The sequence below is a fragment of the Ostrinia nubilalis genome, chromosome 1 (genome assembly GCF_963855985.1).
Source record: "Ostrinia nubilalis chromosome 1, ilOstNubi1.1, whole genome shotgun sequence".
Classification (NCBI taxonomy): Eukaryota; Metazoa; Arthropoda; class Insecta; order Lepidoptera; family Crambidae; genus Ostrinia; species Ostrinia nubilalis.
Genome location: NC_087088.1, coordinates 19561244 through 19580118, shown reverse-complemented (window position 1 = coordinate 19580118; position 18875 = coordinate 19561244). Strand labels below are relative to the sequence as shown.

The following is an 18875-nucleotide window of genomic DNA, read 5'->3' as shown; positions in this document are numbered from 1 at the left end:
GCGGGGGCCCAACTCCATTGTCTGCCAGACATCGGTACAGGCCTTGGTGATCTCGTGCAGCTACATTCGCGGATAGAGTACCGTTGCGCGCACGCACAGCAGTGCTGCTAGTATCTTCGTCTCTCCAGTCCATACTCTCTACAATTTGCCATTGTTCTGATCCATCTGGAGTGAGGGAGATACTGTCACCTAAAATTAAAAAAGAGGCAACTCAAGAATTTGATCGCAGCTGTTTGAAATAAATAAGACAAATACTTACCTATTCTTCTGTACCATGTGACTGTAGGTGTTGGGTACCCTTTGGCAGCGCATTCTAAATGTAATGGAGCACCCAGTAACACTGCAGTATCTAACGGTTCTGTCATCCACACCGGCGCCACTGTTGAAATAGGGGTTTATACTGAATTCCGGAGATTTTGCAGTTAGTTTATTAAGTTATGTATTTATATTACCTTTTACACTAAGAGTAGCTGTATAGTTGACGGTAGCCGCGTGATTCGAAACACGACACGTGTAATCTCCGCTATGCCGCGCCGTAAGATCGGAGAACATCAGTAAAGAAAACTCATTTAAACTCTTTTCCTCGATCTGTAAGGATTCGACAGTGAGCAATCGCATTAAACGCTTAATTTTTAGGGTTTCCTTAAACTTATTGAATTACCTGCAAGTTAGAAGGCAGGGGAGCGCCATCTTTCAGCCACGAGAAATACATAGGCTTATCTCCGGATGAAACACCGCATAAAACTTGTACCGCACTTCCCTCGGTTAGTTCAGAAGAAAAGATAAACGGTGATATTTTCGGAGGATCTAAAACATTATTTTGATACATAGAAAACATACAACGATCACAAACAAATGCAAAAAATCATGGATTTGTCTTACTTCGGACTTGTATCTCGATGTCCCGCTTGGCGGCGGCGCCGCCGGGCGCGGCCACGGAGCAGGAGTAGTGGCCGGCGTCGGGCGGCGCGGCGGGCCGCAGGCGCAGTTCCGCGCCGCGCGCCGACACGCGGCCCGCGCCGCCCACCGCGCGCCCCGCGCCCCGCGCCCACCACGAGATCGAACTGCAGTCGATTAAGCTCCGTGACTAATATTTCTTTATAGGTAAGTAGAAGGTTCTAGCGCAGTCTTTCCCAAAGTGGGCGATAACGCCCTCTTGTGGGCGCTGCAGGCTTAAAGGGGGGCGGTAAGAGACCCAGAAAAAAAATCGGGACGTTGTGTAGAGGCTTGGGAGGCGTCATCTACTAGGAGGACTCTTAGACATCGACTAAGCTCGACTCTTGACTACAAAAATGGGGGGCGCTAAAAAATAATTTATTCTCAAAGTGGGCAGTAGACTAAATAAGTTTGGGAACCACTGTTCTAGCGTGAGAGTTAAATGGATTTTGACGCTTACAATATTGTCCCACCCAAGCCCAACATAAAACTCTGACTTAGTAACTTTTCACAACAGTTTATATTTGATGTAGGCATCAGTATTCTGCGGATCCATTCGTAGAACTATGATGTTCTACCTCTATTTTTCGTTAGCATTACTTAATGTAAAAAGCTACTCTGCCGCACAATTTATAAACGCAGTAAGTACCACTTACTGCATTTATGATTGTTTTGAATATTCTGAATCCTGACATCGCGATCTATAAGAATCAAAGACCCGTTTTTTTCTATCTATCTTAGAACGGAAGATACATGTTATCATAAACGCAGTAAAGAGCAGATTGTAGGTTTCTTCACATACTATGTTAGCAGTAAGAGCACATAATAACTTAATATTACGTGAATACTCGCGCTTACTTAATTTGCTACACAGTAATAGTGCAGTATGTGCCAATTACATCATTCTTATTATGTTTCTACAATTGTTAAGTTCATCTTGCACATAGTACATGTGCAGTAATTCCACTTAAACACACACTGATATTATGTTTCCATAGGAAAAACAGATGACTTGTACTTAATATTAATGCAGTAATTACAATTATACTGCGTACATACTAAGGATTGTCAGAGTGCTGCCTAGGTGTTAACATGTTATGAACGCAGTGGCTGACTCTTACGTTATTGGAAGAAGTTGAAAACCTGTCCAAATGACAAATCTAGCCGAAGACCCAAGAGCTAGATTGACCCGACACTATACCGAAGATATCCCGGACGTGTCTGTACGAGATTAGAATGACTATCAAACAGCTGAAAAACAACAAGGCACCGGGCGATGATGGAATCACGGCTGAGCTTCTGAAATCAGGCGGAACGCCGGTACTAAGGGCTCTTTAGAAGCTATTCGATTCCGTCATCCTTGAGGGGAAAACGCCTACGGCATGGCACAGAAGTGTGATGATACTCTTCTTCAAAAAAGGCAACAAAACCTTGTTGAAGAATTTATTCTATACCCATCTCACTTCTGATTCCGTTTTTGAGAGTCATCATGAATGGTTTCACGCGACATCTAACCTCCCAAACAAATCGGTTTCCGATAAGGCTTTAGTATGATAGACCACATACTTATCTATGGCAGAAAACTGAGGAGAATAATCAGCAACTTTGTCTGGCATTTGTGGTCTATGAGAAAGACTTCTCTCTTCAAGCTACAGTCTCTCCAACGGTGCCAAATTTACTATAGATATTTATAATCGTTGAAGGGCTTGTACGAATAGGCCACAATGTCAGTCCGTCTCCGGGATCAGGACTTCAGTTGCAGCGAGGGGTCAGACAGGGAGATGTCATATTTCTAAAACTGTTCACTACCACTCTGGAAGATGTTTTCAAGCTTCTGAACATCACCCATCTTTGATTCGAGGACGATATCGTAGTCATGGCTGAGAACGTGGAGGATCTAAGCTCAATCCTCGATTGCCTCAATAGAGCCTCTCAACAAATGGGTCTTTAATGGACTAGAGAAAAATCATGTCAAATGCCGTGCTGTACCCACTCCTCTGAAGGTTGGAGACACTATAAGTTGTCTGATGGCCGCTGGGGCAGGAAAGTTCTTGAGTGGCGACCATGAGCTGGAAGACGCAGCTTGGGCAAGCCTCACACTAGGTGGACCGATGATCTGGTGAAGGTCGCGTCAGGTGCCTGTATGTGAGCGGCACAGGACCGGTCTTTGTGGAAATCCTTGGGGGAGGCCGTTGTCCAGCAGTGGACGTCTTTCGGCTGAAACGAACGGCCGAGTCTTTATTTTATTAGATTGGTATTTTTAAGATATAAAAGTGGGTGCCATATCTTAATTTTTTATTTAATAACAAGCGATCTCAGCAATTATTTCTGCCGCACAATTTATAAACGCAGTAAGTAACACGTGAACAGTTTCGAGAAAAACGCGATCAAAGTTGAAATTTTATTTTGGGGTGTCTACAATTAGTTACGCAAATATTTGTAAAAAAATATATATGGGCTTATAGAGCTAAACTCAAAGTTTATTTTGATATGAGGTTTTTGTATTTTAATTAATATTTTGTATTTAAAATTATTAAAAAACTGTTTATATTATGGATTAACTAAGTTTTCGTTCGATACTTACTACCCATGAATGCAGTATGATTGTTCCTTACTGCGTTTATCAGTAGTTTTCGTTACTTACGGTACATGTGTTAAATGATTGATTTAAATTTTAGTTCTTAAAACGTAATATAAGCGCCGTATCTTTACAATTTACTGCATTTATGAGTGGGAGTGTGAATCAAAATAATTTATCAAAACTTTAAATGCGCAGTAACAATACAATTATACTGCGCTTATCATAAGCCAATAACGCTTTCATGTTGAACTTTCCCAAATGACCAAGGGGTAAATGAAACAAGCATTACAAAATAATTGCTGAGATCGCTTGTTATTAAATAAAAAATTAAGATATGGCACCCACTTTTATATCTTAAAAATACCAATCTAATAAAATAAAGACTCGGCCGTTCGTTTCAGCCGAAAGACGTCCACTGCTGGACAACGGCCTCCCCCAAGGATTTCCACAAAGACCGGTCCTGTGCCGCTCACATACAGGCACCTGACGCGACCTTCACCAGATCATCGGTCCACCTAGTGTGAGGCTTGCCCAAGCTGCGTCTTCCAGCTCATGGTCGCCACTCAAGAACTTTCCTGCCCCAGCGGCCATCAGACAACTTATAGTGTCTCCAACCTTCAGAGGAGTGGGTACAGCACGGCATTTGACATGATTTTTCTCTAGTCCATTAAAGACCCATTTGTTGAGAGGCTCTATTGAGGCAATCGAGGATTGAGCTTAGATCCTCCACGTTCTCAGCCATGACTACGATATCGTCCTCGAATCAAAGATGGGTGATGTTCAGAAGCTTGAAAACATCTTCCAGAGTGGTAGTGAACAGTTTTAGAAATATGACATCTCCCTGTCTGACCCCTCGCTGCAACTGAAGTCCTGATCCCGGAGACGGACTGACATTGTGGCCTATTCGTACAAGCCCTTCAACGATTATAAATATCTATAGTAAATTTGGCACCGTTGGAGAGACTGTAGCTTGAAGAGAGAAGTCTTTCTCATAGACCACAAATGCCAGACAAAGTTGCTGATTATTCTCCTCAGTTTTCTGCCATAGATAAGTATGTGGTCTATCATACTAAAGCCTTATCGGAAACCGATTTGTTTGGGAGGTTAGATGTCGCGTGAAACCATTCATGATGACTCTCAAAAACGGAATCAGAAGTGAGATGGGTATAGAATAAATTCTTCAACAAGGTTTTGTTGCCTTTTTTGAAGAAGAGTATCATCACACTTCTGTGCCATGCCGTAGGCGTTTTCCCCTCAAGGATGACGGAATCGAATAGCTTCTAAAGAGCCCTTAGTACCGGCGTTCCGCCTGATTTCAGAAGCTCAGCCGTGATTCCATCATCGCCCGGTGCCTTGTTGTTTTTCAGCTGTTTGATAGTCATTCTAATCTCGTACAGACACGTCCGGGATATCTTCGGTATAGTGTCGGGTCAATCTAGCTCTTGGGTCTTCGGCTAGATTTGTCATTTGGACAGGTTTTCAACTTCTTCCAATAACGTAAGAGTCAGCCACTGCGTTCATAACATGTTAACACCTAGGCAGCACTCTGACAATCCTTAGTATGTACGCAGTATAATTGTAATTACTGCATTAATATTAAGTACAAGTCATCTGTTTTTCCTATGGAAACATAATATCAGTGTGTGTTTAAGTGGAATTACTGCACATGTACTATGTGCAAGATGAACTTAACAATTGTAGAAACATAATAAGAATGATGTAATTGGCACATACTGCACTATTACTGTGTAGCAAATTAAGTAAGCGCGAGTATTCACGTAATATTAAGTTATTATGTGCTCTTACTGCTAACATAGTATGTGAAGAAACCTACAATCTGCTCTTTACTGCGTTTATGATAACATGTATCTTCCGTTCTAAGATAGATAGAAAAAAACGGGTCTTTGATTCTTATAGATCGCGATGTCAGGATTCAGAATATTCAAAACAATCATAAATGCAGTAAGTGGTACTTACTGCGTTTATAAATTGTGCGGCAGATTTTGTAATGCTTGTTTCATTTACCCCTTGGTCATTTGGGAAAGTTCAACATGAAAGCGTTATTGGCTTATGATAAGCGCAGTATAATTGTATTGTTACTGCGCATTTAAAGTTTTGATAAATTATTTTGATTCACACTCCCACTCATAAATGCAGTAAATTGTAAAGATACGGCGCTTATATTACGTTTTAAGAACTAAAATTTAAATCAATCATTTAACACATGTACCGTAAGTAACGAAAACTACTGATAAACGCAGTAAGGAACAATCATACTGCATTCATGGGTAGTAAGTATCGAACGAAAACTTAGTTAATCCATAATATAAACAGTTTTTTAATAATTTTAAATACAAAATATTAATTAAAATACAAAAACCTCATATCAAAATAAACTTTGAGTTTAGCTCTATAAGCCCATATATATTTTTTTACAAATATTTGCGTAACTAATTGTAGACACCCCAAAATAAAATTTCAACTTTGATCGCGTTTTTCTCGAAACTGTTCACGTGTTACTTACTGCGTTTATAAATTGTGCGGCAGTACTCGTTAAATATTGGTTGTAACGCGTGATAAATAAAAATCGAATGCTTCAGCCAAGACAAATCAAGTTACACCAGCACTGCACATCTCTCAAGCTTTACTCTTACAGGTATGCTGTTTACGGTCAAGATAAAGCGTGCCACTAGTGAGTACGTGCGTTAGAGGAATCATCCTAGCGAATGCACCTCTATGGACCTGATCGGATATCCGGCGTAGGGGCAGAACACGGTCGCGTTGGCGCCCGCCACCACGCGCACCGGGCCCAGCGCGCGGATCGACGGCGGCCCTGTCACACGAAGCAAATATTCTAATGTCCGTAAAAAACCTTGTGCCCTACAGTTAATATTATTGTGCCTTGTTTTGGAATTACAAATGGACATCATTTGGGGTATCCATGAACCTTTCTAATCAGTATGAAGGTCAAGTTTCTCCTAAAGGTGGAAGAGATTGAAGTTAAGAAAATGGTTTCTCTCCGGTAAAAAGCTGGTGACAGGTAAAATAAATAGCAGCAAGAGATGTAGTTATGCTAGATACTAACGCCCGTATTCATAAACGATGCTTGCTTAATTGAAACAGCAAATCGAACGCACAGCGTTGTATAGAGCTCTGCGATTGTTCGTATGTCACCCTGTGAGTCCACGCACACTGTGAGACCTCATAGTAATGTTTGTTAATACGGGCGTAAGACTTCCAGAAAACTACAGACTTTTAGTCGGCTGATAATTGGACCCGATTCTAATTTGTATGAAGAATCGCCCGATGTAATGTCCGCACTCTCATTCATATCCATACTGATTAACAGTCCGACCAAACTATGGGCCGGCAAAGTCGGTATTCTGAGCCTAGGCTAAGGATGTGTCCACATGTGGTGAGACTGACCGTAGATGTTGAGCCGTGCGGAGTGCTCGGCGTGCCCCAGCGCGTTGGCGGCGCGGCACGAGTAGCGGCCGCCGTCCGCCGCCGCCGCCGTACTGATGTTAAGCACCGACACCACGTCGCCCGTCACCGACGTCTCCTCGCTTATGAAGTACCTTCAACATTCCACGACATTGACGCGAGAGCCATTCAGTTTCTCGAACAAAGAGAGGACCCGATCAAAAGGACATCATCCACGTTTCATATATTTTTGGTCCAAAATCAAAAGTGCCGGCCAACAAAAAAAAGTGCTGTATTCTGACAGAATACGTCTGCCTTAGCCTTTGTTACTATCACACCAAAGCTGTAGCACCACTGTGCGTCATAGTATTTGAGATCAAAGTCAGTCGTTTCATATATTTTTAGAACTCAAATACTACGATGCACAATACTAGTAATAAATGCTAAGGCGGACGTATTCTATCAGAATACAGCACTTTTATTTTTTGGCCGGCACTTTTGAATTTGGACCAAAATGGATGATGTCCTTATAGCTCTTTATAAAAAAAATACCACCACCACATACTTGGATGGTACAGAGAAGAAGTGGCGGAAAAGTCAGTAACCGTTATCCATTCTTAATATTGCCTGTTTAATTATGTTAATTGGTTAAGTGCATCTGAAACAACTTTAATCATTATCATCAATCCGCTAATCATTATGGGCAAACAGTAGCTTAGTTAATCAGCTCAACGTAGGTCCCACCCACGTCATAACATTCGATAGGCCGGCGACATAAAATATGATAATAAAGGGTTAAACGCCCTCCACTCGCACCGCATCTGGGTTAATTGCAGCTATGTGCAACGACTTTAGCTATTAAATTGGCTATTGCATTAAATATTATGAAATATTAGAGAAACATATTTGTATATTTGGTATAATTACAATCCGATCGAGTTAACTGCGCACCTGGAAAATTTTACGTCACATCGACCGCGACGCTCTGGTACGGGACGGGGCAAAGGCCCGGGTGAGTGCGAGGGAGAGTCGCATTCCAGCGAGTTGCGTAGTAACTTGATCGGATGGTACCTGTGCTGAGTGCGGTACTGGTCCAGCGGCTGGGCGTCGAGCAGCCAGGTGAAGCGGGGCGGCGGCGCGCCCGACGCGGCGCAACGCAGCGACACCGCGCCGCCCGCGCGCAGCGCCTGCTCGATGAACGTGTAGTGCAGCTCCGGCGCCGAGTCTGCGGACACACGTCCAGCTACACCAACGACTCAATGCGTTTCATAAAGCATTCGGGTGGATTTAAGCGACTTATCAAATCAACGACGCAGGTTACTTTCGTTGTGCCGCTGTAGAGCTGTAATGTCACACTCCATTGTGTAGCGCCAATAGGAGCGTCTCAATGTCTGACAATTAATTAAATGTGACATTCTATGATAAATTAGCACCGACTTTTATACACTTCGTCTCTGTCATTTGGTCTTACCTCTACGTAAAAATCAAGAAGCATTACAAAAGTAAGGTTTGGCAGTAAATTGAACGTTGTTGTATTTTAAATTGGTCCATAGTTACCTTCATCAAATAATTAAATTCGAGTTTTTATACGAGCTCGGTTTTTTACAGATTCATTGTGATCGAGAATAGTCTACAATAAGTCCATTCAATAAAAATATATCATCTGAAAAATATCTTAATATAGCATAAGATGTTAGTCGGCACATGTTTCTAGTAAGCAATAACTAAATCTTTTCTCTAAGTGTTAGAGTAAAGTTCTATAAAGAAACGTTTTCAGCGAATACGTGGGATGTTTGCTCGGGAGTACAGTAGAAAGGACAAAACGATAGCTACGATAATAATGGACCAACATACGTAATATTCCAACGTTCGTGGAATGACTCTTTTGTTGAAACGCGTCGATAACGTTCCGTTCAGTTTCCCAGAGTGATAAGCTCTCCGTTGATTCAATGCGTTGTCTGTCGGAACACAACAGTCGATGTCCTGAGGTAATTGAACAAGCCTCTCTCGAGCCTGTATCGAGAGGAGCTACGAATATTATCTGCCCATCCTTAGATAGACGACCGTCCGTTTTAACCTAAATACGTATTGATCTGTATCTTATAATCTAGTAATATCAGCAAGTAAGTATGTATGGCGTAAATCTGCTATCGAAACGTATAAATAAAATGTATGTTGCGAAAAAACATGCGACGTTCATGAAATAATAATTTCCTTGCCTCCGATGCCGTCATGTTGTTTTTTACCGAAACAAAAGTAAGCTCGCCCTGTTTATTTAGGACTCCTATCACATCCAGTGAATAAACAAGCATTTGAGGCAGTCCTTGACGTTTGAAAGGGCGGTGTAAACTAGCGATCATTTGTCTCGGTGACCCTCATAACGACGTTACCTCTAAAACAAACGCGGTAAAAGCCCGCGGATATACGACTCGCTGACAGTTAATAATGCCAGGTGGCGGAGTTACAAACCGGAGGATTTCCGTGCGTGAGCGGGAATCTGTGTGATGCGCCATTGTTTTAGATGAGGCGGCTTTGCAAAATACACATTACGCATTGAAGCGCAGGGGGTGCCATATATTACCTATGTTGCGGAGTTAACTCAGTTCACCGTTTGCTAGAGTTGGTATTCTGTTTGGCGATGTGAAAAGGAATTTGTACAATAGGTAGATATTTTTAAAATATTTAAAATTTGTATGGACAATTGTTACTTTTTCACACACAAACTACGGAATTTGGTGAAACTTTACAGTATTATTGTTTATACATCACAACGCTATAATTTATAGTGGTCACAGACGAACTGAATTTCACGTGGGCGAAGTTGCGGGCAAAAGCAAGTCAAATAAAAATAGCGAAGTCAGACCAAAATACATCCTTTAAAAATACTAGAATACATACGATTATGTAGGTATCTGTTTTTCTTATACCAGCAGAGTAAATAAGAGTGTTGAGTTAAGTGGTAAAATAAAACATACTTTCATTAGGTAATGTTTTTTGTGCGCATTTGTGATATTTATTAACTGTATTTATGTAAAGTTATAAAATTTAAAAAAACAATGTGGGATATCGTGTATTTTCCAAGAAAAAATATAGTAAGTAGGTACGTAATTTTGGCTGGAAAATCTCACCTGTTTTGTCTAACCCTTTCTTCGCATTTAATATTATACTCGCTCGTGCTAGGCATATAAGTACCTATTGATCTATGTATCTACAATTTGACTGCCTAAAAGCTTTATTGTGTCTCGCTTATTAGCAAACGATATGATTTCCCAATTATTTCGGCAAATACGAGTGAATTGGACTCGCACAATACGCGTAATTGATTTCAATGCCGATAAAGCTGAGAATTCATAGGGGTTGCCGAACATGCGGTATGATTTACGAACATTGTGTTAAATTCATTCATTAATATAACTCTAACAGAAAATCGGATCAAATGTCGACAAAATTGTATGTTTCTTGGCCGTTGAATACCTACATTATTGCGCTTAAATTGAATATAAATCAAGTAAGTAGCTAGCAGGAACTTAATATTATGTTAAGAACCTTCTGCTCAAATTTTGGTAAAACATTAACGTAATATTACAGAATAAGTAGCATAGGCATTAACAAGTCGATACTATAACATGAAAGTTTATTGCTTATTAGAAACTATCAAATGATGATATCAATGATGTGTAAACTCAAACTACACTGAGAATTGTTAAAAAGAATATAAGATTCTATGAAAACCCCGCGGCGCTATTGCTGTTAAATTCCGGGCTCTCAAACTCTCGGTTTCCGTTAGTCAAGTTGCCTGTATGCTCTGAAACGCTCCGAAATATATCCGAAGAAATCTACGTAGTCATTTCATTTTCTCGCGACATTCTCGGACACAAACTTGAAACGTAAAACTGTCACAGCTCTTTTTCATTGTTCTTCGAAGTAGCAGGTTATCCTCTGGATTGTGGCTGGGGTATCGGTTACCTTCGTGGCGTATCTCTGCGGAGCGGCGATCAATCGCCGGCCGCAGCCACCCGTCACTGTCGCGGTCGCGGGATCAGCCTAACGACCCCATTACTACGAGTATGTCCCGGACCAGTTAGGTTTCAAACTGCGTCTTGACCCGTAGGCATCGATTTGACTATTGTCACATAAAAGATTTATGAAGATCTTTATCGGATGAATAAGTATTTGTGTGCATGGACTTAACTAGCTAGCTGATACTTTACCATAATATAATCGTGTGTATTTCTTGTAATAAATAAATGTTGAGTAAGGGGATGGTTTTATGGTGTAGGGGAGGCGATTTTTTAACAATAATGAAAAGCATAAGTAATATAGTTATGTTAATCATAATTATAGTACCTATTAAGTAAAAGAATCAGTGTAGGTATACCTAATAACTTCTACCGATAAAACTAGTTTATCATTTGGTGATTGAAATCCTATACATTTATGGTATAGCGAGCAGATTTTCATTAGCAGTGCCCTGACTCAGGGATTGATCCCATTCTGCTTCAACGTAGTTGTTGCCATCAAAGCCTATCCAGTCAAAGGCTTTCGATTGGCCGTTACACGCCGGCCGCCGACCTAGATAGTAACCTTCGCACAGTTCATATAGATGCAGTGATTCTGCTCTTTGTTATGCTCGAAATTATGCAGAAGTTTTATGTACCTACCTTTAAATATTATGAAATACAATAACTTTAAATTTCTTATCAAAAATGTTGCGATGTTACTGTGTCAGCTTACGTGCAGTGCCCCGGGGACACAGCAAGCCTACCGCTCCAGCGCTATGCGCCGCACAAAGCCGCCATCAATCGCGCTGATGAGCGGCTTAACTTGCAAATCGCTCATTGCGTCGTTATTAATTCCCTCCGTTGACCTGAGGTCCCGATAAATCTGCGTAATGCATGGGCGAATAAACCCCCGTAAGCACTCCCGAGGCGGCCACTGTGACAGTATGTGTATATCAATTTACAGTTCTAGGGTAATATAACGAAATATCCGTTTGTTCCCAACCAGTCACACCGAAACGAGTAACACTGTTAGGTACTTGTAGGGACATTTAAACAATTGATTACCTACCTTCTTATCGTGCTGGCGGATTTTACTAACTTCATTATTAGGAAATTCCTATCACGTACCTACTTAATACATTCGCAAACCACTTAAAGTCGCGTAATTTTACTGACTCACTGATTCTCGTCTCCGCGCGAAGTTCATCCACCGCTTTTGTCAGTTCAAAGTTCGTGATTGATGATCGAATTATAAGTTAACTCCATGGGATAGTCATTTGCGTATAATCGCACGAACATAAACTTGTAAATAAACGTTAATAACCAGTTTACCTAAATAATTAGTACACTGTGTCATCAGTAACATACTCTATAATAATTATCATAATTTTACTAGTATGCGATGCCCACTTTTGCCTAATATTGTTAAAGATTGATTTCATTCACCAAAATGAACATCATATTTCTAAAAAATAAAGGTTTCAATCCTACTATAAATCTTGAATTACATAATAACGTATATTAATGATACCTCCTACTTTAAATCTGTATTTAGAGCTAAAAGTTTCAAACAAACACTATACACACATTATGATAAGTACTTATTATAAATGGTATTTAGATAGCATAACTCTTCTCTCTCAGAGTTATTTGGTAGACAAATAATAATTTGTAGAGCTAAGAATATTACAAAGTCAAATCGCAGCGCACACATGCGGCCCGGCTCTGAGTTGTGCCGCTCGCTTTACAATTCCAGTTTTAGCTCAGATATACCAAAGTAAAAGTAAATTGTAAAAAAGAAGCGTATTTTTGCTTATATTTTGCTTACGAATCGAACACGATAAATCCTTTGGTTTACTAAGTGAAAAACTTAACTACATAGTGAAAATATCTGACCCCTTAGACAACTGACGATCAAATTGATTACAAATAATACAACATTAGTATTATTCACAATTACCTATTATTATATTCTTTTTTACATGAAAAGGAAAAGTATGACACTACAGAAACACATTTTATTAAAAGCAGTAGCTTATCAATGAGTTGAAGACTTCTTACAATATCATCTTCTTAAAAATATATCTTGTCCCACTAATTACAATATGACCTCAAGCGAATTGTTAACATTACTATTTCGTCTATCTAAAATATAGCGAAGCTCCATCACCGCCTTTGTGTTTAAATGAGCATAGAAATTTAAACGTTCTATGAAATTAATAGTTCAGAGTCAATACTGTTAAAGTGGTTTAATAATTCATTAACTAAAGGAAACTTAGAAAATGTTCTTTAATGAAAGTATTAAGCGAAGTGATTTTGTACATCTTATGGAGACTTTTTAATGAGACAGTCCCTTAATCGCTTGTTTGCAAAATAAGGTGTTTACAATTATTTTTCGATATGAAATGAAAAATGTCATGTTAGGTACTATAGTAAAGTTGTCATCCAAACTATTCAGGTATCTAAATCTGAAATAGAGCCCTAACAACGTGTCCAAGTACGTCGTTCAATAGATGTGCATCCGCGCTCGGATCGGATAGCCTTTGTGCTCGGGCGGAGTGGACTTGTATCTCTTTGAGAGGCCGATCTCTGCATTCCGCGAAACTGACCAATATACTCCTTGTCAGTGGTAATACCATTACCCCTCTCTTGTGTTATGGTTCATCGAATCAGTCTGATGATATAGTCATAAATATTGCTCAGCCTAAAATAGAGCATGTGAATGTTGGCGACATTGATACTATTAATTTAATTTTACATTGACATTTTCTTAATTATTTATTTGACATTTATATTATTGAATCCTGTAATTTTTGCACGTCTGCGAGCAGACTAAACACAATACATGATCCTATTTTAATATTGTCATCCTGTATTACTGTGTTTTTAGCAAATAAACGTTTTGAATTTGAATTTGTTAAATTGTATTGATCTTTCGCTAGCCAGTTTACGTATAAAAAACACAGAGAAAAAGTTGGTTGGAAAACTCTATCACTACGTCGTTTTTAATCTTGCGTAATTTTTCTCCGAAAGATTTCTCATCTGTTACGATCCCGTGCCAACAAAAGCGTTGCAGTGTAAAAAGTAAACAATATATCTTCAGTCCCAACCGACATTTGTCAGCGACGCTCGGCTCGGTATCCGACAATAGGATGGCCCGACGAATGCCTCTGCTGATTGATTCCGACCGAGCCGCGACGACACTACATTGAGATTGATTGTCCCGCCTCCCCATTTCCCATCTCCCTACTTCCCCGGCTCCCATGACATGACCATCTTATACCCCTTTCGTAATATCAGTTTTGCGCTATAAAAAGCCGCTTAAATGTTTCAGATGACTGATTCATTGATTTTTCGGTAGGAGTCGTCTATTGTAAATAGGCACAGAAAACTTAGTTCGGATTGAAAATGATTTTGTCTAATTTACATACGACGTTACTATCTTTGTCTCTAATTAATATTGTACCTACTGCACAAAGACTCAGGTTATAGAATTACGCTGTTCATGAGCATTCATTATTTCTTGAGTGAAAATTAAATGTGTGACACACGCTTTTCAAATACAATAAGTATTCCGTGTGCGCCGTATCGTGTACTAAATCTAATAAAACCCCAGAAAACGTCATGAAATCCATTCCACGTTTTAGCACAGATAACGAAGTGAAGCTTGTTAAGTTACGTTTTACAGCAAATAATTTATTTTATGAAAGGAAAAAAAATGCTAATAGCTTGCCCAGGGACTTCCAATTAGCAGAAAGATCATTTTGCACCCTTCGAAAGTTCTCTTTTCGATAGAAAAATTATAACTGTGTTCTTAATAAAGCATATTAGCACATAAGCACAGCTATTAATAAGTTGGTAACATAAAATCTATTCAAATTAAGTTAAAATTAACAATACATTTGAAATCCAATAAGTCTGTGACATCAGAAAATATACAAATCTTTTTTATTTCATGTCACTCCGTAAAGTTTATAGCACCAAAATAAATTCAGATGTTAGTGGGCTCATGTATTTGTGTACATAAAGTTCAGCAAAATCGAATTGTGTAATGATTGTTTTACACAATTTAAGTTCTAGGGGCTTTTTATTTGGGTTTTGGCAGGTGGAAATGAAACGAGTGAGTTTGGGTAATGAGCCCTTGTTGCCTTTATTTCACTGTGGTTCTACGTTGTGCGGGACACGCGCGGATGTCGTTTCGCGTAATGGACTCGCTCGCTCGCGCGCGGCCGAGCAATGCTCTGGTGCTCGAAGGAGCCTTAACTTGTCAGGTGAAGAGCAATAGTGGGTGTAGATAACGGACGTGGTTATACTAACCGGGTAGTTTTGAAGAAATAAATTAATAGTAAGTACAGAGCTGAAATAATGCTTTTAGATGATTATACCACCTTGGAGATCTAGCGCGTACTTTCGAACGTTAAATAAGTTGAAAAACATTCACAGATTCTTTCTATGCCCTATAGTCTAGGGCCTACCTACCTAGATGAAAATATCAGATTTTTTGTTAGGTAAAAATTACGTTAGTTCGAAGAAAACTAGTTGTATTTTGACTGGCCTTTAAGTAACAACTCCACGTCCCCTAGAGAATTGCCAACTCTAACAGTACTTGTATACTTACCTTAATGGAATGAACCCAATTTAGAATTTCGTCTCCAAATGGTATCCCTGACGGGTAACTTTTCGCGTAAAAATTGAATTGTAACATTTTCTCGACAGCTCGTAACAGAGTTTTTGGCTAACACTGTGTAGGTTTGTCGTCAACAGGAAGATGAACGATAAAATTAACTCCTCGCCATTGTCGCGCTGCCGAGTGAAGCTCTGAAGTAGCTCGCTGCATATCTCCTGCGGTACACTAGAGCAGTGTTTCTTAACCTGTGGTCCGCAGACCCCTGGGGGTTCACGAGCATAAAATATGTATGGGGGTCTGCAACCTTATCTTTGAACCAATAACAATCTATCTAAATAAATAGAACTCAAAGGTGACTGACTGACTGACATAGTGATCTATCAACCACTGGATGGATCGGGCTGAAATTTGGCATGCAGGTAGATGTTATGACGTAGGCATCCGCTAAGAAAGGATTTTACGAAACTTCACCCATAAGAGGGTCAAACGGGATCCACGCGTACGAAGTCGCGGGCGGCCGCTAGTCTTAAATAAATGCCACCATTGCTGTTGTTTTTATTAACCATTCCTTGGTTGCCTTTAAAGCACCGATTTGGTACAAATTGGAAGCCGACTAAACTATCGGCCGACCTTTGTGGCTAAAACAAAAAAGATCGAAGACTTTTACTTACTGAGAGTTGTGGAAAACATCCAAAGGTTAATATTAGTGATACTTTTAGGTTCTTTGATCTCCGTAAAGGAGTAGGGCGTGTATGCGCCAGCCAGAGGATGGTTGTAGGTGGGGATGGTGCGACCACCCGCCCAAGGTAGCGCACGAGTGGCTATGGGGTTCTTAAAATTGTGCTTGATTTCCAAAGGGATCCGTGGACAAAAAAGGTTTAAAAACGCTACACTAGAGGGTGTGACTGACCTCCCAGTAGCAGCTCGGCGTCGGCGTGCGCGTTGTCGCGTCCGCGGCGCGCCACGCACTGGTAGACGCCGCGGTGCGCGCGCGCCACGCCGCGCAGGGCCAGCTCGGCGCCCGCGCCCGCCGCCGCGCCGTCGTGCAGCCACGACAGGCTGGCGCCGGCGTCGCTCGCGTTGCAGCGTAGCGTCACCGTGCTGCCGCTGTCCGCCACCTGTGTTTTGTGCAATGGCTTATGGTCTGATACAGCGACAAATAAACTTCTAATACTTATCTGAGGATTAAAATATGGAGACAGCAATAAGTGATTTATTCCCGTTTTCAGGTTCAATCCCTAATTTTTAAGTGACCCCTATAGCACATAACAGGAATTTCGTTTTCATATGGGTCACTTAAAAATTATGGATTGATGGTGAAAACGGGCATTAGTAGCTTTTCGGAAACTTGATGTTAGTACAGAGTAGTAGAGTTCTATAACAGACAGCCCTACGTAGCTGGGAGTTGCTAAAATATTTCATACAGATTTTTTGTATTTGTGCGCAGACCCCTAGGGATGACCAAACTAACAAAGGATATGAAATTCAGGAGTACTATTTTCCGGATTAAAGGAAATTAAAAATAAAATATGCATGAGCAGTTTCATGGTCTCTAGCAGGTACTTTGTCTTGTGTAATTCATAATATTTTTTAGTAATTAACATGGTTCAAATTAAATTGATGTAAAATAACTGCTGCTGTATACTTACTGAGCTTCACTTTGCGGGCTGCTTTATTTGACTAACCAACAAACGTACTAGCTACTCCACCATAGAAACTACAAACAACAACCTTCTAACTGTAAACACTCACCACTAACTCCGGCGTAACAGTAACAGTGAGCGTGTCCTTGACTTCGATCCTCATCTGCGCCGTGGCGTCCCCGTACACGTTGTAGGCCTTGCAGAGCCACGCGCCGGCCGCGCGCGGCGTCGCGCGCGGGAAGCACAGCGCCGCGCCGCCCGCCCACGCCCACAGCGCCGCCGACGGCTCCACCGGCTGCAGCCGCCCGCCGCTCTCGCGGTACCAACTGACACAACCAACCAAGACTGGTCAATGAGGCAAGCAACACCATTAATACTACTTTCGTTTCGTCCGTGGTGCATATCTTTTCGTAAAGGTTATTAAAACCTTTGTTTGTCAGCTGTCCGCTTTGCAATGGAGGGAAGTCGAATCTTAATTTCGGACTCCTCCTATGTTCTTCTAATTAATTTCGTTGCGGGTCCAATGACAGTTGAACTTTCCCCCGGGACAAACTTGACCTTCATGGGTTGGGTTTTTATGGCGGTCAAGCTGTAGATCCTGGCTACACAGGAGTTTCAGTGGTGGAAATAGTCCCGTACTATATAGAAAAATCACATTAAAATGAGTTGCAGCTTATGGAACCACACGTGCATAAACTAAAGTAGCATGAAAATGTAAAATGTCTCTTCTAATAGAACAGTTTCAAACTAAAGTTACGTTAATACACACGTGTAATGCGGCGGTGGGTGCTCTGTGGTGACGCAGGGTATGCAAAAGTCGGCACCAGCTGGCACGGAGATCTCGCTAGACGTTGCCACTAGTCTCGGCGCCGAGTTGGAAGGCCCGGCTGCAACCGAATGCGTTTTTTAACTTACGAAATATTAATTTAAGCTAAACAAGTAAACATTAACATGTCTCTAGTGCTAGTCTTTAGGGTTCAAAACAAAAATGTATTTTTTGTAATAGACTATACTGTATAGTGCTAAGTCTTGCTGTGTCCAATAAAGTATGAGCGAGTGTCAAATTCATCAAAATGATCGAATTTCCCAATAAACTAACCATCACGAGGTTCCAGTGTGCTCACGTCAGGTGCAATCCATCACTCTTCATCCTCCGCCGTTATGGAACTCGTGACAGGGAATTTGGGAGCGAAAGTGTTCCGTTTGTGTTTGTGTTGAGATAAATTATGAGAGACAACTTACATAAACACCGCTCTCAGTCACTTTAATGGGACTTAAGTGACAGGGATGATTTTACATAAAATCACTTAGATGGATCTAAAATGTATTAAGTAGGTGTGTAAAAACGTTTTTGAAAAATACGCCCTCGTAAATAGTCATAAATATTTTACTCGTAAATAACACAAGCTTCAAATCCCAGTAGGTACAGATAATTCTAGAAATAGAAAATGTTTTTAGGTGAATTATTAATACTATGAGGTGTGTTACCCAGAATTTATATCTCTATCAAATTCAAAGCTTATGTAACCAATTCCATGTAACGCGTAGCTAAAGGTCACGAGTAATAATTTCGGGTAAGTGTATGAAAAAGCGGTTTTCTGCTGAAGCCTATTGTTTCAGTACAGGGAATCGAATAAACAAAGTAAAACAGTACTGGAATATAA

At 40.6% G+C, this 18875-nt stretch overlaps 1 protein-coding gene and 1 long non-coding RNA gene across 2 annotated transcripts in view; both read right to left on the bottom strand.

Moving 5' to 3' along the window:
- Nucleotides 1-263: 263 nt before the first annotated feature.
- Nucleotides 264-801, bottom strand: LOC135076651 (uncharacterized). The gene is made up of 3 exons (XR_010258330.1): nt 662-801; nt 453-588; nt 264-379 (listed from the first exon to the last, which is right to left on the bottom strand). It is a non-coding gene; the product is annotated as an uncharacterized LOC135076651 (long non-coding RNA).
- A 64-nt stretch (nt 802-865) lies between these two features.
- LOC135073448 (cell adhesion molecule Dscam2-like) overlaps nt 866-18875 on the bottom strand; it is a 30129-nt gene continuing 12119 nt past the window's right edge. The window contains exons 6-12 of the mRNA XM_063967656.1: nt 17969-18098; nt 17321-17537; nt 16479-16746; nt 8012-8165; nt 6944-7095; nt 6260-6350; nt 866-1064 (exon numbers count right to left, since the gene is read on the bottom strand). Coding sequence (XP_063823726.1) covers nt 866-1064; nt 6260-6350; nt 6944-7095; nt 8012-8165; nt 16479-16746; nt 17321-17537; nt 17969-18098 — 1211 coding nt within the window. The remainder of the gene's footprint in view (nt 1065-6259; nt 6351-6943; nt 7096-8011; nt 8166-16478; nt 16747-17320; nt 17538-17968; nt 18099-18875) is intronic.